This window comes from Macaca nemestrina, chromosome 9 (genome assembly GCF_043159975.1).
Source record: "Macaca nemestrina isolate mMacNem1 chromosome 9, mMacNem.hap1, whole genome shotgun sequence".
Taxonomy (NCBI): Eukaryota; Metazoa; Chordata; class Mammalia; order Primates; family Cercopithecidae; genus Macaca; species Macaca nemestrina.
Genome location: NC_092133.1, coordinates 45,068,027 through 45,095,538, shown reverse-complemented (window position 1 = coordinate 45,095,538; position 27,512 = coordinate 45,068,027). Strand labels below are relative to the sequence as shown.

The 27,512-nt window shown below is 37.1% G+C and overlaps 1 protein-coding gene across 2 annotated transcripts in view; it reads left to right on the top strand.

The window, feature by feature from the left end:
- Positions 1–12,355: 12,355 nt before the first annotated feature.
- The window catches only part of LOC105480804 (lipase family member K), a 40,010-nt gene continuing 24,853 nt past the window's right edge, over positions 12,356–27,512 (top strand). The window contains exons 1-4 of one of the 2 annotated variants that reach the window (XM_071068851.1): positions 12,356–12,495; positions 12,616–12,672; positions 23,175–23,290; positions 25,430–25,547. In XM_071068851.1, coding sequence (XP_070924952.1) covers positions 12,657–12,672; positions 23,175–23,290; positions 25,430–25,547 — 250 coding nt within the window. In that variant the 5' untranslated portion in view covers positions 12,356–12,495; positions 12,616–12,656. The remainder of the gene's footprint in view (positions 12,496–12,615; positions 12,673–23,174; positions 23,291–25,429; positions 25,548–27,512) is intronic. The other variant, XM_011739978.2, reaches the window with a different exon arrangement.

The window sequence follows — 27,512 nt, the reverse complement described above, 5'->3', positions numbered from 1 at the left end:
AAAGCTCATACTCCTTCAAAACACTGAATGACTTACTTTTTGTTTTTTTAATCTACATCCCTCAGTAAAACTGTGCTATTTCCTACATATAGGTCACCCTCATTTTTTATTCAAGGTATTTCTAGTGATTTTGTAATATCATTGCTAACATAAATTAGATTTTTAAAGCATATATCCTAGCTAGTTATTGCTTGTTTTTAACTGTGACTATCAACAGAGGAGTTTCAACATTATCAGTGAGTTTATTCAAACTGTATTCATATCACCCTCAGAGATTCTGATACATCTTCTAGAAGAGAGCCTGTATTAGCTCTCACACTGCTATAAAGAATACCTGAGACTGGGTAACTTGTGAAGAAAAGGTTTAATGGGCTCACAGTTCCACATGACTGGGGAGGCCTCAGGAAACTTACAGTCACCGCAGAAGGTGAAAGGGAAGCAAGGCATATCTTCTCACAGCAGCAGGAGAGAGACAGAGAGCAAAGCGGGAAGTGCCAAACACTTTCAAACAACCAGGTCTCATGAGAACTCACTCACTATCATGAGAACAGCAAGGGGAAAGTCTGCCCCCGTGATTAAATAACCTCCCACCAGGCTGGTCTCTTCTCCAACACATGGGCTTACAATTCGACATGAGGTTTGGGTGCGAACACAGAACCAAACCATATCAGAGCTGTACCCACCCTTACTGATAATATATCACCCTCAGGATTGGAGAGAAAAGCAATGTTAAGTTGCACTGAAGCAAAAGAAGGCTATTGGGTTCAATTTTTTTTCATAGAATCAATTTAATATTTTTATTACCTCTAGGAGTTTTTTTTTAAAAAAATATGGAACTGTTTGTTTTCTAAAACAAAACTCAAGCATTTCCTTGAAAAGGAAAAAAAAATCGCCTTTTTAATCAATTAGCACTCAATCTACTATGTGCAAAAAACTGCGCCAAAGGCTTTTGGAATATGCAGTCCTATAAATTTGAACTTTGCCTTTGGTCAGTCAGGTTTGGGTAGGAAGTGGCACTTGATAGTTGGTTAATTGAGCTAAGCTGAAAATAGAGCACAACATACATAAGGATGTGTATTTTTATTAACCTTATCAACAGTCTGTCCTTCTGAATACAGGCAACATGTAAGTGAAAATACGATTGCTGAGGTAGGGTGTTGGGGCAGGAATAAACCTAAATTCTAAAAGTTTCAGCCAAACGTCAGCTTTTCTGCATACTTGTGCTTTTTTTCTGTTATCACAAATCAGGTGTATGTGGAAACCTTATGTTGGCCAAAGATGTACAAATGAATCATGGTCTTAAGGGTGGAAGACACTGGAAAGAGAGGTTTTACTATCTGATGTACTCCTTGGAGACAGTGTCAATAGCCCTCTACTCATTTTCATAAAGTCAGCCATGCCTGTACTTAATAATGGGTTGTCTATAAATGTTAATTTCTAAATTGCTACTCTGAAACTTGCAACACATTTTGCTATGAAAATGGTGCTGTAGGTCAGAGCTTCTCAGACTTTACCATGCTCAGAAATCTCCTGGAAATCTTGGTAAAACATAGAGACCCAAGTCCAGAGACCCTGATTCAGTGTATTGGTAGTGCAACCCAAGGAAATCGCATTTTAACAAGCTCCTCCTGCTGCTGGTGCTGTCCACAGACCACAATTTGAGTAGCACTGCTCTATACAATGGCCGAATTCCTACATCAGCTCACCTAAGTCTATTTAAGTCATCATATACTACTATATCATATTAGTGGAATCTAAATCTGCACTAGAACTACAATAGAAAATTCCAGGAACATATATCCTTTCCAACTGCAGTCTCAGTTATAATCCCCAATGAAAAACCCACTCCTACACCGCCACATGAAGCATCTCCTCCACTTCACAAGACTTCAGTCAACTATCAAGAGAGGCAACAAAGACCCTGAGAGTGAAGGCTACTGGGCCCGAGTGGGAAAAAAAGATTTTGGCAATGGGAGAAGTTTAAGAAATATGTACTATGTGGAGGAGGTATCAGCAGCTGCCTTACTGAAGGATTAGGTAGGAGAGGAAAGACTCTGGGATTAGGGCTTCTTTTGGTGACTACAGGTTCCACGGGACTCTAACAGTGAGAGAATGTGGTCAACAATCACAACGAACCCCCAGACAAGTGAAGTGGACCTAAAAGGAAGGAGAAATACAGGATTTCAGGATATTGCCTTTCCAGAGTGCCCCTCCTCCGTTTCTTGTCAACTCAGCATATCATCTTTTCCTACCATAGTTAAATATATAACCTAAATCCTGCCTAAAGAGGAAAAGGGGTTGACATTTATTTAACATCTACTAAACATCACGCACTGTGTTAAGCACATTGCATGCATCATCACATTCACATTTTGTCTACATTTTACAGATGAAAACCTACTGTGGAAACAGCAAGAGCACAGTTTCCACCCTGACCCGAATGAGTGACTTTAAATGAAGTGTTTAATCTCTCCAAGCACAGTGTCTTCATTTGTAAGTGAGGGCAACTATTCATACTTTGTAGACTTGTACTAAGGATTAAAATATACAGGTCAAACCCTTAGCTCAGTGCCCGGCCCATAGCTGATGTTCAATAAATGGTAGCTACATCATTACAATTACCATAGTTTTTATTTCAAAAATTGCCAGAGAAGCTTGCAAAAGCTCAAATACTTCGTAAGCAACAGAGTCAAAATTCAAATCTAGGTGCTTTTTTCCAAACTTCAATGCCTCCAACCTAACCTTGCTACTCAAAGTCTTATCCAATTTCCAGTAGTACTTTTGCATCACCAAAGAGCTTCCTAGAAATGGAGAATCTCAGACTCCAGACTCACTGAATCAGAATCTGCATTTCAGCAAAATTGACTAAATCAGAATCTGCATTGCAAAAACATCCCCAGGTAGTTTGTTTGCACATTAAAATTCAAGAAGCACAACTCTATAGTACTTGTTTTTTTAATTTACTTTTTTGGTAGTGTTATACTTGGTTAAATTGAGAGTGAAAATTAGTCACATGTCCAGTATGTCCAGAACGTAAGTCCAAGCAGGAAGGGGACTTTTATTTGTTTGCTTATAGCTGGATCTCCACTCCCTGGAAAAGTACCTGACATATTGCAGAAGCTCAGTAAATATCTGTTGAATACATAAATCTAAGGCAAACATGGAAGATATATTTTAGAAATATTTGTAACACTGAAACTTAAGGAAGCACTGTTTTATAAATATAATCCCTTATCAATCAAGGTCCAGATAAGATGGTGCTCCTCATTTTGTTTACCCCAAATACTAGCGGAGAGAAGGAAAGATCTAGCCATTCTCGCTGCCCTTGTGCAAATTAATGTCATAGACTCAAGAGCCTAGAATTGTCAGCACACTCCTATGTCCCTGACACCCTTTTCAGAACGCTTGGGTCCTGTTACCAACATTCAACTTGTCTACTGATGAAGTTCTTAAAGCTTGCACATCACAATCACTTTTCAATGAAAACATTAGTCATGATAATGCCCAAATTTAAATAATACAATTAATTTATCTCCAATATTCACTGAAGGAATCTCTGACTCAAAAGTTGAAATTTCATTATAAATGGGCCAAAACGTTTTTATGAATTCCTTTTCATTGAGCCACTATAGCACTTAACCTAACAAAAAGTCACTTTGTGAACTTTGTTATAGTTATTTGCATACATTTGAAACACCTACCACTAAACTAAACTAAACCTACCCTTTGTGTAATTCTCGGGTAAATTTATTTTTAAAAAATTGTTGTGGTGCAATATTTGAAATATTCAAAAGAATGTAGGGAGCATATTTAAGTTGTAAAATATAAATTGAACGTCCTAAATGCACACCCAACGTGAGAAGAAAAGTTCTTTATGACTTTTGGTTAAAGAACACAGTAATGTAGTAAAATTAATACTGGGCAGGAAATCAATTCTAAACTTAGTTCTGCCACAAACCTTCAGTCAATCTTAATTTCTTAAAAGTGTAGGCTTCCTTTAAATAAAGCAACATGCATACATAATCTCTAAGGACCCCAGGAGCTCTGAAATTCCACAATTCTATGAGGAAATTTCATGAAGCAACTGAAGAGACACAGACAAAGAGGGGAATAAGTGAAAATTTAATATAATTATCAACTGAATTCATTGCTTTTGAAGTGTTCTTATGACACTTATGGAAATGTAAAACTACTGAAAGTTTTATATAGTTTAATCTATTGATGATTTATTGTCATGAATTCTGCATCATATTTAGAAAGCCCTTCCTCATTCTGATATATAAATATGTACCTACATTTTCTTCAGGTTTTGATATTGTTCTGTTAGATATTTAAATCCTTAATTTACTTGGAATTTCTTTGGTATTTCAAATGGGGTATTTAGCTTTATTTTGTTCCAAATATTTAGTCAGTTTTCTAATGTTATCCAAAAAATAATTCATCCTTTACCTATAAATCTTTCATTTAAAAAATTTTTTTTAAGAGACAGGATCTTGATGCAACTATATAGCTGAATATCTGGAGGTTCCTAGAGACTGGGGCACAAGGAAGGGCTTGGAAGCTCTGTAGCCCTTCTCCCTGCATACCTCTTTATCTTCATGTGATGTGCCAGGCATGGGACACAGTGATTGAAAAGTCGACATAGAGATTATATTCAAATAAGGGAGAGAGACCATGAGTAAGTAAACTGAAGATGTCTGAAATGAAAAGCCTATGAATAGCTGACCAGAACTCTTTCTGGTCAGCTGGTCAGGGGCCAAAAGGAAAAGAAAAAGGCTTTCTCATCCACCATGCAGGCCCATGTGGATATGGTAGTGCAAAAAGAGAAATAAGGGGCTGGAGTCCCTTGGCAAAGCAGATAAATACCTACACACTAGCTTCTCAAAATGGAAGCCAGATTGTGACGGTGCATTTCTGAATGTGGAAAAGCAGGGCTTCCAAGCAAGCTGGCACAAGGTTGAGGGAGATGCAGAAACAACCAGTCTGCCTGATGTATCTAGAAAACAGCAGCCCTGACCCAGCAACCTCAGAAGTGGTGGAGCAAGCTGGAAAGCTCACAGAAAATGTAGATCCAGAAAAGAATGTATAATTGTATCAATAAACAGCAATGCATTTGAAAATGTGCAATGCCTCAACAGGCATTTGAGCACTTAGGAAAAGCTTCAGGACTGCTAGTATAGGGATGCAGGATTGATGAGGGAGCAGTCTATTCAGAAAGAAAAATATTTTTAAGGAAATGGAGAATTATTCAACTGGTTATAAGAAAAGAGTCGCTCAAGTCTTATTTCACTTACACAGTAATGACTATGCAGCTGGGACAGTGGTGGCAGGAGAGCTCCGGCATAGCAGGAGTCCATGGAGGTAATGGCTGAGCTGCACTAGGACAGCTTCCAGAAGGGTTTGCCCAGCAAGACCCAGCTGCATTTCAGAGGTCTGCAACTCTCCACTTTTCAAGCACATTGGCAATGATTATGCTAGCCCCAGCCTGAGTTTAGGGGTTCCAGGATGGGACATCAATAAATTACCAGGGATAGATTGCACAGCCACATGAATGTACTTAATGACACATTAAGTGCACACTTAAAAGTGGTTAAAATGATTTATTTTATGTTATGTGTATTTTATCATAGTAAAAAAAAATTAAGAAGAAGGAAGGAGAGGAGTTGGAGAGAAGAAGAAGAGGAGGAGGAAAAAGAAGAGTTAGAAGAAAAAAGAGGAGAAACAGGAGAAGAGGAGGAGGAAAAAGGTAAAAATAGCAACACCAGTCATGGCTGGTGGCATCACCTCCATGGCTGCTGTTAAGGAAGACAAATATTCAGGACTATGCTAGTATTTTGCTTTGCAAATAAATAAATGATACATAGATAACAGAAAAAGCATGGCATGGCATTGCAGGGACTTAGAATTTGTTTAAGACTATTCCATACTTCATTGTAGCCACGGTTTGAATGCTAATAAAGACTCTAATTTTTAGTTATCAATTCCCCAAAATAAAAAAAAAAAAAAAAACAGCCAGAGACAGGACCTCACTCTATTACCTATCCTGTAATGCAGTGGCACCATCATAGCTCACTGTAGCCTCCAACTCCTGGGTTTAAGCAATCCTCCCACTTTAGCCTCTTGAATAGCTGAGGCTACAGGCATACACGACCATGCCATGCACCACCACTCCATGCCTAGCTAATTTTCTTTTCTTTCTTTTTTTTTTTTTTTGGCAGAAAGAGAGGTCTTACTATATTGCCCAGGCTAATCTTGAACTTGTGGACTGAAGCAATTCTCCCATTTTGGCCTCCCAAAGTGCTGGGACTACAGGCATGAGCCACCACACCCGGCCTACCCACAAATCTTAAACAAACCTTTATTGTGTTCTAAAGTCTTAGCATTAAAATATATTTTTATATTGGAAGATTTCATTATATTATTCTAACTTTGCACAGCTAGAATGAGCCCTACTTGGTGGATTATATTTGCTAATATTTTATTTAGCAATAATGTGTCACAATTTATAAGTAGGCATGGTCTGTAGTTGTTTCTGACCTTTTAAATTTTTTAATACCGGGATTATTCTAGCCTGTCAGGTGCATTAGAAAATTTCATTTTTAAATCCTCTGTAATAGTTTAGATAGCATAAGAATTGTCTGTTCTTTGATGACTTGATAGAACTATAATCTATAACCCCGTTAAGCATGATGAATTTTTCATGAAGAGATGTTTTATTGTCTTTTAAACTTCTCAATGATTTCTTCAGGTTTTTTATGACCTCTAGAGTTGATGTTGATCACTTATTATTTCCCAATAAAGTTTTCCATTTCATCCAGAAGCATTTGTAAAGCTGATATGCATTAAGAATCTCTAAGAGCACAAAGTAGTTTTTTTAAACTTTTTTTGTCCAAGAACATGTTGCTGTTTAACTCATTCTTTTGTACAAATATTTCTCTAAGTTATACACTTTGCAAAATGCTAACACACTGTCTTAAAGCATTCCCTTAAATTTGTTTTCAAATTGTCTCTGCACAAAGAATTAAATTCCTTTTCCTAGTCTGAATCTTGTACATTACTTTTTCTGTTTATTTTATATAACTGTTAACATTTATCCAAAGAATTGCCTCTTGAACATATGTATTAATTCTTCTATTTCCTATGTATTTTTTTCCTTTAAAAATATGAATTCTTAAGTTGTCTATAAAGACAGGTATTATATATAACTGGTCTGTGGAGAAAATATTTTGAGAGGAGGAGGAATTTTATTTTGCCTCCTTCCATTTTGTAGAAGGAACAGATTTATACCCTGTTTACACATGTAGCTTATTGGATAATAACATGAACATAAATAATATTGACTTAGAGACCTCATTTGGACTAAGTTATAAATCGTATTTCTTATTATATAAGAAAGGGAATATAATTTCTACATTCCAAAATATGTACAGGTAGCCATCTGGACTATGAGACCTATAACAAAATCTCAAGTATCTACATAGTAGGGCAACCAGGCATTTGGTGCTTTATGGATTCAAGGTCTCAGTGAAGGGCTCTACGTTATATTATTTAGCCTTCATCTGCGGCTTCTCTAAGCATGTTATAACTTCTGTGAATTTCAGTTTCCACACCTGGAAAATGGAGATTATGCACCTACTGTGCAAAGTGTGGGTAACAATTAGAGTTAACAGATAACCTGTCTCAAGACCCTTTTCCCAGTAGCTGTGGCCTCTTAAAGCCCCTACAAAATTTGAAGAAGAGATCTTTGGGCCTTGCAAAATCCTAAGTGATTTCACTTTATCATACGCCAAAGCATGTGAGTGTTTTAACTGATCTGAATCATAAAATAAATCATTATGAAGAGTTAACCGTCCTTGGATTAGAATAAACTACCTTTCATCGATTTCAAAGTGCATTTTTTTTTTTTTACTTTTTTTTTTTGTATATCTACTCAGAGTAATACTTAAAATTGATGACATCTTAAAAATATAACTGGCATCGTTTTTCTTGTCTAGGAGTATGTAATACAATGGTACATTTTACAAATGAGGACATCTTAGGGTAATAACATACCGTAATATCTTCCTCAGTCGTTTTCCAATTTACCACCCCCTTCCTAGGAAAATCCACATGCCTTAATGAATTGCTATGGTCATTAGCAAAGGGAGTAAGTTTTGATGTTTGCCTTGTCTGTGGGCCTTGTTTTCCTCTGACTCATAAGCTCTAGTATACTCCAGCCATTCAAAATACCAGGTTTGCATACATATGTGAACTTACAAAAGGTCCTCATTGCACACCATTGAAGAATCACATACCCTAAATTTGAGATTTTAAACCTCAGAGAGCGATAGTCTAGGTTCCTACCAACAGGCTCACAAAATGCAAACCTCAGGGGATGGTACTCCAAACTAATTAACCAAAACAAGAGTAGTTGTTATGCAAATATCAAGGAATTTAATCTCCTTAAGAAAACAATAAATTCCTGTTTCAGACCTAAAGGTACAGATTTTAAAATGTGTGCAGATTAGAGACTCAGCTCAGCTCCACTCTAAAGTATGCATTCTCTTTTTTTTTTTTAATTTTTTTATTATTACACTTTAAGTTCTAGGGTACATGTGCATAACATGCAGGTTTGTTACATACGTATACTTGTGCCATGTTGGTGTGCTGCACCCATCAACTGGTCAGCACCCATCAACTCATCATTTACATCAGGTATAACTCCCAGTGCAATCCCTCCCCCGTCCCCCCTCCCCATAATAGGCCCCAGTGTGTGATATTCCCCTTCCTGAGTCCAAGTGATCTCATTGTTCAGTTCCCACCTATGAGTGAGAACATGCGGTGTTTGGTTTTCTGTTCTTGCGATAGTTTGCTGAGAATGATGGTTTCCAGCTGCATCCATGTCCCTACAAAGGACACAAACTCATCCTTTTTGATGGCTGCATAGTATTCCATGGTGTATATGTGCCACATTTTCTTAATCCAGTCTGTCACTGATGGACATTTGGGTTGATTCCAAGTCTTTGCTATTGTGAATAGTGCCACAATGAACATACGTGTGCATGTGTCTTTATAGCAGCATGATTTATAATCCTTTGGGTATATACCCAGTAATGGGATGGCTGGGTCATATGGTACTTCTAGCTCTAGATCCTTGAGGAATCGCTATACTGTTTTCCATAATGGTTGAACTAGTTTACAATCCCACCAACAGCATAAAAGTGTTCCTATTTTTCCACATCCTCTCCAGCACCTGTTGTTTCCTGACTTTTTAATGATTGCCATTCTAACTGGTGTGAGATGGTATCTCATTGTGGTTTTGATTTGCATTTCTCTAATGGCCAGTGATGACGAGCATTTTTTCGTGTGTCTGTTGGCTGTATGCATGCCTTCTTTTGAGAAATGTCTGTTCATATCCTTTGCCCACTTTTTGATGGGGTTGTTTTTTTCTTGTAAATTTGTTTGAGTTCTTTGTAGGTTCTGGATATTAGCCCTTTGTCAGATGAGTAGATTGCATTCTCTATAACAACTCCTTAACACCTGGAACACAAGCAGCTGGGTAAATATCCTGGCCATGTGGTATGGGCAGCATGAGTCAGTTAGAGGGCAAGGTTCTTTCTCTTGCTTCGCCCAAATACCTTGGGGGTGTTAGACACCTTGATGGAAGTAGGAGATGAAGTGTTTCATGGAAAAACACCTACCCCTTCCGCATGATAAGGCCGGGAGAGGGAGTGAAAGAGAAGATGGGCCCCACCCTTCTGCAGGGCCCTAAAGCCACTACCAAGACCAGAGAAGGGAAAGCCCCTTTGCCCTTTTATTTTGTGTTCTAGGGTTGGAGAAATAATTTTTTTAAGACCCTAAAATCATAAATACTACTATACAAGTATGCGTGTAAACAGAGATGGATTTCTGTTCAACTAATTAAATCATAAATGAAAAGAGAAATGGCTAGGTGTGGTGGCTCACGCATGTAATCCCAGCACTTTGGGAGGCTGAGGTTGGTGGATCACTTGAGGTTAGGAGTTTGAGACCGGCGAAACCCCATCTCTACCAAACACAGAAAAATAAGCCGGGCATGGTGGCACACACCTGTAGTCCCACCTACTCAGGAGGCTGAGGCAGGAAAGTCGCTTGAGTCTGGGAGGTGGAGGTTACAGTGAGCCAAGATTGCACCACTGCACTCCAGTGGCTCTGGGCCACAGAGCGAAACTACATTTTTAAAAAAAAAAAAAAGGAAAAAGAAAAGAGAAATGACAGATTGACAGAAATAGACTAGCAAACTGAGTGGGAAATGAATACTCAGCACTGTTGATGGAAGTGCAAAGCCTATTTCTGGAATAATCTGGAAATATATAGTAAAACTGAGCAACTATATGACCTATGACCAAAAAATTCTCATTCCTAGATGTATGGCATGCACACTATTCCATCGTGGAGCATATAAATGCTGACATTTTTAATGGTGCAGAATTTAAGCAAATGAAATTATCGGTCATTGGGGAATAGGATAGTTTAAAAGAGGAGGTTTTACAGTAAGAAGTAACAAACAACATATGCTTAATGCAACATGTTGGATTCTCACAAGTCGAACCTGCTTTATAGACGTGTGAAATATGCAACTCCAGAGGGTTAGAAGGTGTGGTTAGAAGGCCCTCACACTTAGCCACTTTGCTGTCACCATCTTTAAATTATTATTAATAAGAAGTCCCATATTTAAAATTTTGCACTGGGTCCCACAAATTATGCAGCCAATCCAGTTCACAGGCATAGTGTACAGTAAGAAAAGTAGGAAACAATGAGGTTTATAACAAAATAATATATGAAAATCTCATATATGCTATATACTTTACAATAATATGGTCATTCTTTAGGATAAACTGGAGATTGAATGAAAGTGGGATCAGGGACAAAGGTCAAAATAAATTAAATAAAATAAGAGTAAACAAAGCAATAAAGGGCCCTTATATGGATGAATAATCCATTCAGTGTAAAAGTGCCCCAAAGTACAATGATTTGGATTTCCTGTGGGTAGGAATGCATTGCAGAGAATGTTTGGCAAAATAGTTCAAGATCAACTATGTAATAGTTGAAAATTCCATCTTTTTTTCTTTTTTTCCCCCCAAGAATATCTGTGTTTTCTAGTATGGAAATGTCTGTATTTGCTAGCATAGACTAGATTCCAGCAGTCTGTATATTGCCAACACATGAACTATCTTTCCAGTTGTTACGTTTTATTTCAGAGACACAAATGGCATGCCAGTAGAATGTACTACACTGTAAGTGGAATTATACATTAAAAATATAGGAATATCAAACTTTTCTGATAAATCAAGTAAATCTGTAAATAATTTTAATTAAGTGGTTGAAACTATTATAGTAACGGAAGCAAAGCCAACTCCAACTCCAATTTCCAATCAAACTGACTCTAATGGAATCTAATTAGCAACTGACAACAATCCAAAGAAACTTGAAGGTATTTAAACTAACCTCATGCCACTAAGTCCTGCCTGACTAAAATTCATGTTCTGATACAAGTGTGTTTGCAATTCTTTCCTATGCTCTGAGTGTACATAGACATGTCTGAACCAATGATGAACTTTCAGGAACTAATTCAGGAATATTCTTACTCTTCAAAGTCATATTTTACATGACTTTGAAGCATGTAAAATATTAGTTTTGAGATCATTTTAGGAATTTGGTTGTTGTAATTTACCCAAACTGGACTTGTAATTACCCTTGTAATTTTCCATAATATAAAGGCCCTCTACTGAAAATAGAACTGTATGCAGTTCTGAAATTCTAGATTATCTGATTTCAAACTTTCATGGAGTGCAGACACAAGACTGCTTACATGGCAAGAAAGAGATTGGTTTGAGAGTAGAAAAAAAAAAAAGCCTGTTTTGTTTGTGTTTATTTGCCTTTAGCTAGCTAGAGATCTTGAAAGAATTGGATATACTACTTCCTGCCACTTCTAATGCCCAATTTACATACCAAGGTAAAAGAAATTTAGAAAAGCCAAAGCAATCATTGGGAATGTGGTAGCATTAGAAGTGTTGCAGCTGGATGAGGCAAGAGGATGTGGCATTTTATAGAGATGCTCATATGACTGGGGTCACTTCATCCACCCTTGGTGGAAATTATTTTCTAAGTAGAGAGTCTAAGTAGAGAGTCTATTATTTTCTAAGTAGAGAGTCTCAGATTCGGCTGAGAATCTTCCAATTCATCTGACCCTTGAGGCATAGAACATGAGGATTGCCTTGGCAGGAGTAAGAATTTTAGTCTCAATCACACTCTTTTTCATCACTGGCTAAGAACTCACCTGACAAGGTTAACTTAGTAGCATCTGCCATATTTGAAACCATGATTAATCTGCTTCCAGTTGAGAAATTTCTAGTTGCGACATCTTCTGAGCTGTTTAAAACACAGCATGTTCCACTGACAGTTGCCTCTGGAAGAATCTGGAATGCACCTGAAGCTCCCAGGACTTGAAGACAGACCTCCAAAGACTTGGATCAGGTAATGGCTTTTCATCTATTTGCAGAGCCTGGATCATAGTATATTAGTGAGACACGGGAAACCTTCAGAGGGACAGAACTTTACATGTTGATGATGAATATTGGATTTTGATTCTATCAGGTTAAGCAAGACACAGCAAGAGTATAATGTGACAACTTCAGATGGAGAGTCTTCTAGGCATGTTATGACAGTTTTCCCTTTCAGAAAGCGATAGCATTTAGAAAGCAGGCATCACCATATTTGAATCTCAGTGAGAGGAGGTATCACAAGCCTACACCTGGAAAAATCTAGCAATAGATACTTTTTATGAACCTCTCTTTTGAGTCTTGTATCTAGGGGGTTGGGAAATAATGTTTGGATAATGTTTTCAAAGCCATTTATTATTTTTCAGAAAGCTCTTAATGTTCTCATTCCAATGGCCTTGAGTATGAATATTCTTTTTTATGATCACAGTCATCTGCAGGGGAATATGAAGCAAAGTGACTGTCAAGAGTGACACTACTGCTTATGAACTTAATCATTTGTGGAAGACACACCATTCTGTTTTTCTGCTGCTTTGTAATAAATAGCTTTACTGGGTTAGGAGTGAAAATGTGGTTCACATTAATATAGATGATATTTAAGAGTAACATGCTCCTGTCACCCTCTTAATTGCAGACCTGATTGGAAGCTAGAAAGATGAAGAGGAGTCAATTGGATGGACTAATATCCCCTCTAGACATAGAGAGATTATTATTCTTTAATTCTATGTGTCAAAGCCAAACTGTTATTAGTTTTTTTTGTTATCCTTTTTCTAGAAATAAGTTACCCTTTTTCTAGAAATAAGAAAGCAGGTTTTACCAGGCTTTCTTCATGTCTGAAAACAGAAACCAACTCAAATATATAGCACCTTGGCACACTTAGCACTTCAGACTGTAAATATGAGAGTATGGAGCTGAATTTTGGAATAACAATGTGAAGTTAAAGTACCATTTTACTCTAATATGACTTGATTTCATATTCCTTTATTGGCCTATCCTGTCTCTCCTTTATTTTGTAAGGACATTGAGGGAAAAATTATTTCCTTCACTGCTCTTCCTTTGTGGTTTATTTTATTTAATTGCTACCTTCAATTTGAAGCAACAATCGTTCAGAGCCTATTGTGCCAGGCAGGACAAGTGCTTTGTCCTTCATATTACAGAAGACATGTGAAATACAATGCTCTTTAAATATGTTTGTTATTCATTTTTTTTCTGCCTTGGCATTTTATTTCCCATTCGTCCTAAGACTCTTGTTCTTTTCTGCTTGCCTCTAGGCTTAGAGCACAGAGCTACTGGCATCTTAACCTATTTGAAAATTCCATCAAAGTTGCCTAGTCCTTTTTCCTGATTCAAATGTGCTAGGTGTTTAATTCTCAAATCCACAATTTTTAGGACTGGATATCCTGTTGTGTAAAGATTTCCTTTCATTCACTTGTTAATAGTCTCCTCACTCTTCCTGATTCATTGTCTTTCACCCTGTGGGTGGGAGAAAACAGGGAAGCAATTTAAATCTAGTTTCTGACAAACCTGACCACTAATAGTTGTGAGTTACTGTGTTTTGGTAAGAGGTTAAAAGTATTAGAGCTTTATGAAGGACGCTGAGGTAGGAGCAAGACAGATCCTAAATCTTTGTGAACACCCATTGGGTTTTTAGATTTAAAATGTTAGATAAAACGGAAAAATGTGGCCGATGACAAAACATTCTAATTGATAAACAACAGTCTTCTGGCAAACCCAGTCATTTGTATGGCTGCCAAGAATCTTTTAATAAACAAAAACTATGGGATACTGCTGAAATGATTATTACAAGATGTAAGTACTAAAACTTCTGAACTTTGCCCCTAAGAATACATCTAGGACATTTACTTAGAGGTCATTGAGTTTAAATTTATACCTAATTATTTATAAATGTCATAACCTTTGCTATTATTATAAGGATAATTCAAGCTAATAAATTCATCAAGGAAAATATATAACCTATAAGCAAATTAGTGGAAGAGGGAAAATGTTTATTCCCATTGATCAAATGTAAGTATTTTCATTTTGGGGTAATTTTTCTAGTCTTTTGAAGACCCCCTTTTTTTTTAATTTGTTTCAGAAGTTTAAAAGCAATAAAAATTTAAAAATATATAACAGTTCCTTAAATATTATTTTTGCTTCTATAGCCCCAAAATTTGTAAAACTCTGTAAGTGACTGCACATTTTTTGGTTGGCATATAAAATTTCTGTCATATTTTTAAATTGTTGCTAAGGATGCACTTTATAGCACATTGTAAATATTAATAGTTTAAAATTAAATTGTTACACAATTTTCAAAACACATCCAATAGAATAATGATTTGATGCCTAATATCATCCGTTTAAAAATTCCCTTATTTAATGAATTTGAAGTTTTACATATTTTGTTTTTCTCCTTCTATTCATATTCTCATTCCAGTCATTTCTACAGATGTTTTACATATTCTTACAAATATATTTTAATATAACATATTTGTGTTATTATTTTTTATTGATCAGTAGATTATTCTCTGCAACTAAAAGGCCCATATACATTAAAACTTAAATTGTTTTCATTTCCTGTGATCGTAAGGTTGCATTTTTTAAAAAGTTTTTAATGATGTGTTGTTTTAATTTTTATTTGTATATAATTGTCCAAAGGATCATAACACATTAAAAGTTTAATGAAAAATGATTAAGCATTGGGAGTAAAACTGGATTGGCAATGCTTTTCTTAATGACATAAATATATCTTTTCCTTTCAATTTCTGCATCCATTGATGATTATTATTTGTTGACAGAATGAAACAAAATTCATCATCAATTTTTTCATTTTTTGAATAGATGTGAGTAGTGCTGAGAAACCATGTTTACATAATGCCACAATTTTTTGAGCTCTTTATGAAGCTCTGTGTCACAAATCACATAGTGATGCATCAACAAAAATTATTTTTTTTTTATTGTACTTTAAGTTCTGGGACACATATGCAGAACGTGCAGGTTTGTCACATAGGTATACATGTGCCATGGTGGTTTGCTGCACCCATCAACCCGTAATCTACATTAGATATTTCTCCTAATGCTATCCCTCTCCTTGTCCCCCAGCCCCCGACAGGCCCCGTGTGTGATGTTCCCCTCCCTGTGTTCTCATTGTTCAACTCTCACCTATGACTGAGAACATGCAGTGTTTGGATTTTGGTTCCTGTGTTAGTCTGCTGAGAATTATGGTTTCCAGCCAAGACACAAAAATTATTTTTTATGATCTATCTACTAACCACTCAAGTGCATCCTTTTTCTACCTTTTTTTTCAAAGCAAACTATTGGAAACTGACTTGCAGAGGTTAAATGCCCTTGGAAAGGGATTGCTATTTTATTAAAGTCGTTCCTTTCCCAATACTAATGTCAATATTGTCAATTATTCCCTTGTTAGGGAGTCTCAGTCTGGAACACTTCACATTGTAAGATTCAGGAAAGGAGAGGGTTGGGCTTTTCCTTTGCAAAGTTAGAAAAGGAGAATCTGCTTCAAACCAGAAATTCTCAGGCCAAATTAGTATTACAAAAGAGTATAGATGAGAGTCAAAGGTCTAGAATTTCATTCTTTTAAAACTACATATGTGCCTGTGTATTTCTTGAAAATTATTGTATACTTTATAGACTATTGGTGTATATAATTCTTTTGCCCAACAAGTTTTTCCTCAATTTAAAATCATGTTATGAGTATGTTTTCATGTTATTATATAGTCTTTAAAAATAATTTAATGGATTTATCTACAAGATTAAATACATACATCATAGTTTATTTTAAAATCCTCTTGTAATTGAAAACATGTTTTTAATTTGTATTACAAATAACAAGAATTAAAGCAATCTTATACAGAAAGATCCCTCTCCTGAAGAAAAAGATCCTTCAGTTTCAAAAAACTGAATTTGGCTCTTTCAGTTTTTTGTTTACCCTGCTTAAGATCATAATATTGATTCATTGTAAACATGGACCTTTTATTCTTTTGTCCAAATAATGATCTATTATATAATCATTTTCTTCCTCCCATACATTCTCCATTCCCATATTTCTTTTCCATATCTTTCTAAGCTCATTAATCAAGAAAAGATGAAATAAAAAATGTATGCCATAACTGATGACAGGCAAGATATGGTTACATGTCTTTCACTAATATTATTCTTGGTTTCCTTCTATACATATACATACATATTATTTAGAAAACTGTATATATATAGATGTATATATGTGTGTATATATAGAGGGAAGCCAAATATTATATAGGATGAAAATTTTATATATATATACACTTTAGAAAATTATATATGTATGTAAATTTTAATCCCATTTGTCACATCTTCCTTGGGCTGTGAGGATGTCACACATTTTGCTTACATTTTATTGTGCATGTTGACATCAGCTTTGTTTTGTGTCTTTTATTTGTTTACCAGGTAACCTACATATACAAGATATTTTCTATTTTCACTTTTCTGGGCCCTATCCTATTTTTTACTTTGTCACTCAAATTTGTTAAGACAAAATTGTTCCTCTCTTGTAATCTTCCAATGAGTTACACTGTTCCCAAACTTTCTAACCTCTATTAATACTTTGAAAATATTTTCATAAGGGGAGTAAGACTCAGTGAAAAGAAATCGAATAAAACAGATATTGTTCAAATTCTAAACTGACATTTACATTTGCTAGTGGTGGAAAAATAATGATTAAGCATATAGATGCTCAGTCCATGGTATATAAATTATAGATTAAATAGGCAAAGTACTCTATACAGTCAAGAATGAAAATTATTAGTAGAATTAACAAGTAAACAGAAATTCTTGACTGCTCTTATTCTATTTGAGAAGTGTTGGTACAAAATATGTTGTTATTTTTCATAAGTCAATTGAAATAATTGTGCCATATTCAGTATAAACAAAACTACAGACACAAAAGATTTAAAACGTTATAAATATGAAGCATTTGTATTTATAACATAAAGTATAAAATCTGGTTCTTGCCCATAAGAAGCTTATGAACTAGTTGGAGAACCAACACATACAACTGAAATAATCACAGAAATAGAAGACATGTGATAACAATAGCTACCATTTACTAAGAGTCAAGCATTGTTAGATGTTTTATAGACATTATTTATCATCTTATTTATCACATCTTTATCATCTTAAGCCAACCCTACATGTAGGTGTTGTTATACATGTAAGTGTTGTTATATCACTATACAGATAAGAAAATTAAGTTTCGGAGACGTTTAATTGCCTAGCAATCACACAACTAATAATAAAACAGTGATAGCCAATAGTTAGGAAATGTCTACAATGTGTGGCTTCATTGGGAAGCTAGTGATGGAGTTGAGACACAGGAGCTGTGGCTCATAGCCAGTTTTGCTCCCCACAGTTGAAGCTCTGATAGCCGCAATCTCATGGCTGCCATATCTTCTGAAGGACAGAGTTAGAATTTTAACTCAGAATTCTCCACAAAGCTTTCAGGGATTCACCATTAGCTTTATTTTACCATTGATCAAACTGAAATTCATCTGTAGAAACTGACCTCTCTGAATTTTCTAAACTTAAGAGTTTTCCAAACTTAGAGCTTAGAGTTTTCTGTGGGGTCTTTGTACCTGAACACTCTGGCCAATTCTCACCTCCATTTATGAATATAGTGAAGAATTAGGGTGGGGACTGGTTAAGAATGCTCTCCAACTATTGCCATAAGTTGTTGTTAAGTGTTTGCTTGATGAGCCTGATAGTTCCTATTACGGGGCAATAAGAAAAATGGAATTAAGGTCTCTATTACTTCTGATATTCTTTTGTTGAGAAATTGCTATACTTGATTTCACCATCAAGGTATTTGTCAGTGTAAAATGCATTACTTATGAGAACTGCCTACATATAATCAACATGCATTTGATGTACAATATATGAACCCAATATAAAATCAAACATACGTCAAGGCAACATTCTCTTGAAAGTCTCATATTTCCTACTGACTGCAGTAGCTAGAGGGGTTGGGGGCAGGGAGCAGACAAAAAGCAACTATTGGAGAAGTGAGATTTTTGAGCATGGGAAGAGGGTCTTGCAGGTAATGTACCTTTTCCCAACCAAATTCCAACCAAATTTGAGTAAAACTAGCAGCTGTCTCCACAGTCATGTAGAGCATCTGCCTGAAGAAACTTTTGAAGGAGAAATTTCCAATTTTTGCCCACTTATTTTAGCCTTTCCTTCATTATATAGATTTTTTTGGTATAGTAAATAAAGAAAGAAATATTAAACCAGCATTTAATAACTCATGGACACAAAGAGAGGAACAACAGACCTTGGGGCCTACTTGAGGGTGGAGGGTGGGAGGAGGAAGAGGATCAGAAAAAATAACTATTTGGTACTAGGCTTTGTATCTGGGTGATGAAATAATCTGTGCAAAAACCTCCATGACACAAGTTTATGTATGTAACAAACCTTCACATCTATCCCTGAATCCAAAATAAAAGTTTTAAAAAAGACTGCAGAAAAGTAGGTTAAATAAAGTTAAATAGAGTCTTGATTGCAGGACTATAGCAAACCTTAATTATAAACTGAGGCTCTCCAAATAAGTGATGTTTATAGCATTTATATAAGTCTATCCGCATACATGTGCCTGTATGTGTGTGTGTAGTCTGAATATCCAAGCAAGTTTTATGCACGCGCACACACACACATACACACAGAGTCTATGAGTCTCCAAGGAAGTCATATACATAATATGCACACACACATATAGAGTTTAACATATATTTACCCATGGCCTCTTTATACAAATAGCATTTTATGGGAGTCATGTTTTGTAAGACAGCAATGTGAAAAGTGGATTTAGAGTGATAAATCAATATAATCTATTATAGATTACATTTATAATAAAATATACAATAAATATAATCTATTGTGATTTAATCTGAGTACTGGCAACCAAGGGTCTCATCTTTAAAAACTGAGAATCCCCTGGAATTTATCATGTCTGCTTTTTTCTTACTCTAAAATCCTTATATGCATTAGCATATCCTTAGTCTAATATCCTTATATTTCTTAGTCTAATATCCTTATATTTCTTAGTCTAATATCTTTATATTTCTTAGTCTAGTATGCTAATGCATATAAGGATATGTGAACCAGGATATAAGGATATATGATATTATATAGAATATAAGGATATATGAACCAGCAGAATGTTGATGTGGGACACATGAGAAGGCAATACTCATCAGGGAGCTGTCACAGAAACAGGTCAAATAAATTTAAAAACTCAGAGTATTATTAAGAGAGGTTCCTGAATCAAGCACCCTTACCCAACAATTATAGTTACTACTATAAGGCTTGGTTGGATAGGCAAAGCAGGAAAGAACACCCCTCATAAGAGGTGCTGGAAGACAGGCTGTTTAGATTGGACTTGACACTCCTTCCTAAATGGAACACATAGAGACTCCTCTTGCTGGGGTGTGTCATCCTTCTATATCCAGATCCATATAACACAGGGGAGTGAAACAAAGGCAGCTGATGGGCTGTATGTCATGGTTACAAAAGGCAATCTGTCATGGCTAGTATATCCTTGTGCCGTCCCTTGGGGCTGGATCCCAGCTCTTTCTATAAGGAGCACATTGTGCTAGCTCACAGCCCTCTTCCCCTGCAACATTAGAACACCCACAGGTTTAGCCATTTTGGAAGAGAGCTGGATCTGCTCCAGCACAAGGGCCCCAGGTTTATTTACCGGTGATTGTGATTCAGAGGCCTCAAAATGCCAACCACTCAGCAGAAATGAGAGCATGTAAACTGTCAAAGCCTTGAGAGAGAAGACGAAATTTTACACATTTCGCTACTACTTTGCCATAAAATATAATCCCAAGGTAAGGACCTGATCAACATTCAAAGCTTACTCTCGGTGAGGAATGATGAAGTGGAATAAAATCAAACCAGTGAAGCAATATGTAATATAAAATAGTGAGTCAATTTGGCGTAGTCATTAAGATTAAATAACATGGCCAGGGGCGGTGGCCCACTCCTGTAATCCCAGTGCTTTGGGAAGCCGAAGCAGGTGGAACACCAGGAGTAAGGAGTGCGAGACCAGTCTGACCAAAATGGTGAAACCCCGTCTCTACCAAAAATACAAAAAATTAGGTGTGGCGGCTCGCGCCTGTAACCCCAGCTATTCCGGAGACTGGGGCAGGAGAATCCCTTGAACCCAGGAGGCGAATGTTGCAGTGAGTCAAGGTCGCGCCATTATACTCCAGTCTGGGCAACAAGAGCGAAACTCAGTTTCAGGGGTAAAAAAAAAAAAAAAAAAAAAAAAAAAAAAAATTAAATAACGTATTCATTTACTCCTTCATCTATCCATTTTATTGGCATTTATAAAAACCTCCATGCTAGGTCTCAGAGAAACAGAAATGAAAATGAGAAAGTTTCTCTTTTGAAAGAATCCAACCAGTCTGGCTGTTTTTTTAAACTTTAGAATGTGTATGAACCACTCGTAATGATGGTTTAAAATGCAGATTCCTGGGCACCCCACAATAGATTCTTCTTCAGCTGGGCAGTGGTGAGGTCTAAGAGTTTTCAGTGTGAGGTCTAAGAGTCTTCAGTGTTTTTCATGATGATTATGATGCCTGTGGTCTATGGGCCATACTTAGATAAACACTAATTAGACACACAGAAGCCAGAGGGCCCCCATAAAACCAGCCTGAATGGACTGAATGGTTAAAAGACAGTCTTCGTGTGCATTTCCAAGAGTCAGGCACCCTGAGTTCAGATTCTGCCTCCAAGACCATCTGTTTGATGCTGGGCAAATTACTTGACTTCTGTAAGACCCAGTTTTATTTTAAATAAAATGAGGACAATATTTCCCATCCTTTTCTTTCTTTTCTTTTTTCTTTCTTTCTTTCTTTCCTTTCTTTCTTCCTTCCTTCCTTTCTTTTTTTCTCTTTCTCTCTCTCTTTCTCTCTCTCTTTCTCAATCTCTCTCTTTTCTTCTTTCTTTTTTTCTTTTCTTTTTTCTTTCTCTCTTTCTCTTTCTCTCTCTTTCTCTCTTCCTTTCTTTCTGACAGGGTTTCACTCTGTCGCCCAGGCTGGCATGCAGTGGTGGTGCTATCACAGCTCACTGGAGCCTCAACCTCCTGGGCCCAGGTGATCCTCCTACCTCAGCCCCATGAGTAGCTGGGACTACAGGTGCATGTCACCATGCCTGGCTAATTTTTTGTATTTTTTTTAGAAATAGGGTTTTCCATATGGCCCAGGCTGGTCTCATACTCCTGGACTGAAGTGATCAGCCCGCCTTAGCCTTCCAAAGTGCTGGGATTACAGGCATGAGCCACCATGCCCAGTCCAATATTTCCTATCTTTTAGAATTATTTTGAGAATAAAATGAAATAATGTATGTCTGGCACATTATTTGGTACAGAATAGGTGCTCAATACATAGTTGTAATAGCAATAATTATTGCTTCTGAAGGTGATATTATTATTGCTGCCATAGAGTTGCACCAGAATTAAGCTATATTAATCTGTATTAATTTAGATGTCAATATATTATATTACTATACAGTAACAAAACAGATTAGCAGGGAGGGTGTATTTTCTAAAATAATTTGAAGATCTGTATTTTACAAGTCACTGTAAAAAGAAGTCCTCCTGAATAATGTTCCCCTTGGTTGTTTTTGCAAAGTTGTTTTTTGCTTTAAACTTAAGTAGTTTCAAAGACAAATAAGAAATACTCATAATCTTTTTCTCTCTACAATGTTCACAATTTTTAAAAAAGTTTAAATAATAATATCTGTCTTATGATAAGGTAATACTGGATATAGAAAATTTAGAAAGTGTGAAAAACACCTTAAAAATGAGAAAATAATCATCTAACTATAATTAAAATTTGATGTTTAGGCTTTTTTTTCTATTATGGTTCGTGTCATCATTGAACTCAAAATATATGCACAATTTGAATTCTGTTTTTCCATATGTATTATGTAGCAGGAATTTTCACACATCACACATAAGCATAATATTAATGACTGAATAATTCCATTTTTCTCACCCATAATTTAGGTCACCAGTCTCTTACTTTGGGAAATTTTACTGTCTTAATATATACAATAAGAAATAATTTTATACTGAGTGTTTATATATACATCATTTTTCTTTTAGATAGATTCCTGAAAACAAAATTACTGAGTGAAGGTTATGAACACTTTTAAATTTATAAGACATGTTAACAAATTTTTTTCATAAAGGTTTTGCCAATGACAAACTCCACCATCAGAAAAAAGTACCAATCTATCTAATGACTAGAGATACTAAATGTGCTTTGATTAATTTATTGGCCATTACATTTCTTTTCTACAAATTATCTATTCCCTCTTTTGTCCAGTTATCTACTGGAAACTTGATTGATTGTTTTCTCTGTTCCTTTCCATTCATTCCCTCTTTTCTTCTTTCCTTCCATCTTTTCTTTTCTTACTAAAAAGTCATTTTAGATTTTTCATGGAATGAATGTTGTATAATTCAGTATTCTACTGGTTAAAGCACAGCCTAGAAGTATGTTTCTGCTCTCTCTCACAGCAGTGTTATAAAAAGATTACACCAAATTTCACTTCATAGAATTTATCTTGATGACCAATATATTAAATTTCCTTTCCCAGGCAGATCCCAAATGTGGCAGCTTTTAGTAGCAGCATGCTGGATGCTTCCTCTTGGATCTCTGTATGGTTATGATAAGAAAGGAAACAACGCAAACCCTGAAGCTAATATGAATATTGTAAGTCATTTATTAAGAAAAAATGCTAAAATGAGGAATTATTCATATTTCAGCATTTGAAATACAACTGGGGTGCCTTCTCAGTTTTCAACAATTCCTCCAGTGACTAAATCTGTGCTTCCTCTCCTGTTTCTTTATATGGCTAACTAATCTAAGAATTCAAAGATCTGACCCAAGTTGGGGCAGTAATATTCCATCTCCTAGTTTGAACTACCATCCAGTGGTGGCTTCCTAAAGAGAAGGTTCATGACTTAATACAGATGATCTCTATAGAGTATCTTTGAGTTTTCCCTGAGGTTTTTCATAGAGAAGTTTCTTTGATTTTGTGAACTATCCCAATGCACTTTTTTGGTTTAATAAGCCAGTGTTGGTTTCTTTTGTTTATTACCAAAGTGTTTTAACATTCAGGAATTCATACCAGAAGTGGAATGGAATAGTGTTAGGCAAAGAAAAAAAGGCCAAATGACAAATATCTACTACAGAATTCATTCTGATAATATACTCCATTTTCCTATATAAACGGTGCACAATTGCTTTCCTGTACCATACCCAAGTTGTATTAGAATCATAAAAGTAATGAAACTGCCAAAGTTTTTTTTCACTAGTGTCTCTTCTTGTTTCTCTCTCCAAAGTATCCAGCAAGTACCCCTGATCTCGTACCACACTGTTGAACTCACATAATTTTTCTCTCTCTAGTATAAGTGATTTTTAGCTTTTAATCCTTGTATAATGATAATAAGAACAATCATCTATAAAGCACTTATATTAGGCATTGTTCTGCACATATTACATATAATCCTCACAATGTCACAGTCTGTCTCCAGAGCCTGGGCTCTTCGCCGCTGCTCTATGTAGCCCATAATTTATACACGCATCTCTGTGTCTGACTTGGGAAAATGCATAATCCTTTGATAAAGGCATAAGCTTTGGAGTTAAACTTACTTTAGCATTAATCTTATTTTTATCTCTTCCTAGTATATAATCTTGGACAAATTGTTAATCTACCTGAATGTCAGTTTTCTCAACTGTAAATGGTACAATTCTATATCAAAGGCCTCTTATAAGGTTAATGAGACAAGGAATGTAAACCTCTATGCAGAAGATAACCAATAATCACTAGTTCTCCTCTTCTTCGTATATCTGTGGGTGGGGTATCTTCTCTGACCCCTCTAGGCTCACTCTTTGTTCTTTGACACCTTTCTCTCTGCCAAGAGGCTGAACTGTAAGGACAGGTCAACAAGCAACCTTGTCTTTTGGTTTTCAGTTCAATTCAGCCAATGGACATTGTGAGCAGAAGATGGAAAGAAATAGGCCAGTAAGGTTTGATTTTTTTATTGCCCTGGCTTCCTCCCTGTGAAGTCAACTTAGACAAGCTGTCTTCCTCAATTTGGTTATCTCAGCTTGACTTTCTCCTTTTGGCTTCTGGTAACTGCTTCCTCCCTCTTCTTTTAAGCCTGTTTAGTAATAGTTCACTTGTTATTAGCCACAGGGTACTCCACAATTCCCTGTGGTTTCCCTCATTAGATGACCATATAATTTTTCATCAAAACAAACTAGGGTGCTTTAATAATACCAGGCCAACAGGCAAAACCAGAAAGTGTCCTGAGCAAACAAGAATGTAGGGTCACCCCACCCAGACTTACCTATGCCTCTTTATGTAACTCCTAGAAATCCCTTTTAAATTATACTCATAGGAATATTACATGCCATCACAGCACATAGAGTGATAAGCAGTAGGTGCAATTTAAAGTACTACATTGTGGCCAGGCATGGAGGCTCACACCTATAATCCTAGCACTTTGGGAGGCCAAGGCAGGGGAATGAATGCCTTGAACTTAGGAGTTCAAGACCAGCCTGGGCAACATGGTGAAACCCCATCTCTATAAAAACATACAAAAAATTAAGCTGGGCACTGGGGCAGGTGCCTGTACTTCCAGGTACTTGGAAGACTGAGGTGGGAGGATCACTTGAGCCCAGGAGGCGAAGGCTGCAGTAAGCCAAGATCACACGACTGCACTCCAGCCTGGGGAACAGAGTGAGACCCATCTCAAACAAATAAACAAAGTACTATATTGTAATGCATGTGTAAAAATTAAGAGATTATAAAATGAAGGTATATATTTCCTTTCCTCTTTTTAGAGCCAGATTATTTCTTACTGGGGTTATCCTTGTGAAGAGTATGATGTTACAACAAAAGATGGTTATATCCTTGGAATTTATAGGATTCCACATGGAAGAGGATGCCCAGGGAGGACAGGTATTATTTATTTTGTTATGAAAGGAAAAATAATACTTAAAGCAGAGGTACTTAGATGTCCTGGGAGAAGTCAAGCAGTTTCTGTTCTGAAATCCTTAGTGTCCTTTCCATTAGAGGAGAAAAATCATCACCTTCCACCTCTCTGTTTAATTAGTGTAACTTTGAAGTTTTAAGTCACTTTTATATACACTGTTTATTTGGTCACTCCTTTTCTTCTTGACTTCGTCTTCCTACCAAGCAAACACCAAAACACATCGTGTTCTTACCCTAGTGATACCACTGTCCTGTTTTGAAAATCAGAAACCTAGGGGTTATTCTTGATACCACCTTCTCCCTCACCTTCTACATGCAACCTAACATTACCATCTATCAATTTTGCCTTCTAAATTTCTCTCTAGTCTGAAAACTTTTAGCTTCAATAATCATTCAAACCCAGGTTTGGACATAATGTCTTCAACTACTACGATGCCTTCTCACTGGTATTAAACTATTTGTAGTCAGTTCTGGACCCAAGTCTGTGTGATTTCATGGTTTAAAGTAAATATTACCCTATTAGCTCCCACCTAGCAACAGCTTCCCAGCTTGTCAAATCACCATCTAGTTGAGCCTACCTGCCTTCACTCCAGCCTCCACCATGTCCATCAGGGTGACCTAGAAGTCCGCCTTCAGCAGCTGTTGGTACAGAAGTATACCCAGTGCTTGTATCAGTTCCTCGAGCTTCTTTCAGGTGGGCAGCAGCTTTCTGGGTGGCCTGGGCACCAGTATGGGTCTGGGTGAGGTCTTTGCTGGGGCTGGTGGTATGGGAGGCATCACAGTTATCACTGTGACCCGGAGTCTGCTGAGTTCCCTAAAACTGATGGTGGATCCCAACATCCATGCTGTGAACATCCAGGAGAAGAAGCAGATCAAGACCCTGAACAACTTTGCCTCCTTCATTGACAAAGTGTGGTTCCTGGAGCAGCAGATCAAGATGCTGGAGACCATGTGAAGCCTGCAGCAGCAGAAGACAGCTGGGATCAACGTGGACAACATGGAGAGCTGCATCAACCACCTTCTGCGGCAGCTGGACACATGGGACCAGAAGCTGAAGCTGGACGTGGAGCTTGGCAACATGCAGGGGCTGGTGGAGGACTTCAAAAGTACCAGGATGAGATCAACAAGCATACAGAGATGGAGAATGAATTTTCCTCATCAAGAAGGATGTGGATAAAGCTTACATGAACAACGCAGAACAAGTAGTCTCGCCTAGAAGGGCTGCCCCAGGAGAATAGAAGATCCGTGAGCTGCAGTCCCAGATCTCGGTCACATCTGTGGGCTTGTCCATGGACAATAGCCGAGTCCTGGACATGGACGGCATCATCTCGAAGTATCCGCCCAGTACCAGGAGATCGCCAGCCGCAGCTGGGCCAAGTCTGACAGCATGCACCACCAGATCGAGTATGAGGAACTGCAGGCCCTGGCTGGGAAGGCTGAGAATGAGCGGTATCGCAAGAAGAGGATCTTCCAGATGAACCGAAACATCAGCCGATTCCAGGATAAGACTGAAGGCCTCAAAGTCCAGAGAATGCGGAGCAGCGTGGGGAGTTTGCCCTTAAGGACTCAACGCTGAGCCTGCAGAGCTGGAGGCCGCTCTGCAGCGGATCAAACAGGACGGGGCGCCGTAGCTTCACCAGAACTTGGAGCTGATGAATGTCAAGCTGGCCTTGAGCATCGAGAGCGCCACCTACAGGAAGCTGCTGGAGGGCAAGGAGAGCCCGCTGGAGTCTGGGACGCAGAGCAGGGGTATCCATAGGAGTACCAGCAGTGGCTAACCCGGTGGACTAGGCTCGGCCTCACAAGCTCTGGCCTCACCTATGGCCTGGACTCCTTTCAGTCCAGCTTTGGCTTTGGCGGGGGCTCCGGCTCTTTCAGCCGCACCAGCTCCTGCAGGGCCATAGTTGTGAAGAAGACTGAGACCTGTATTGG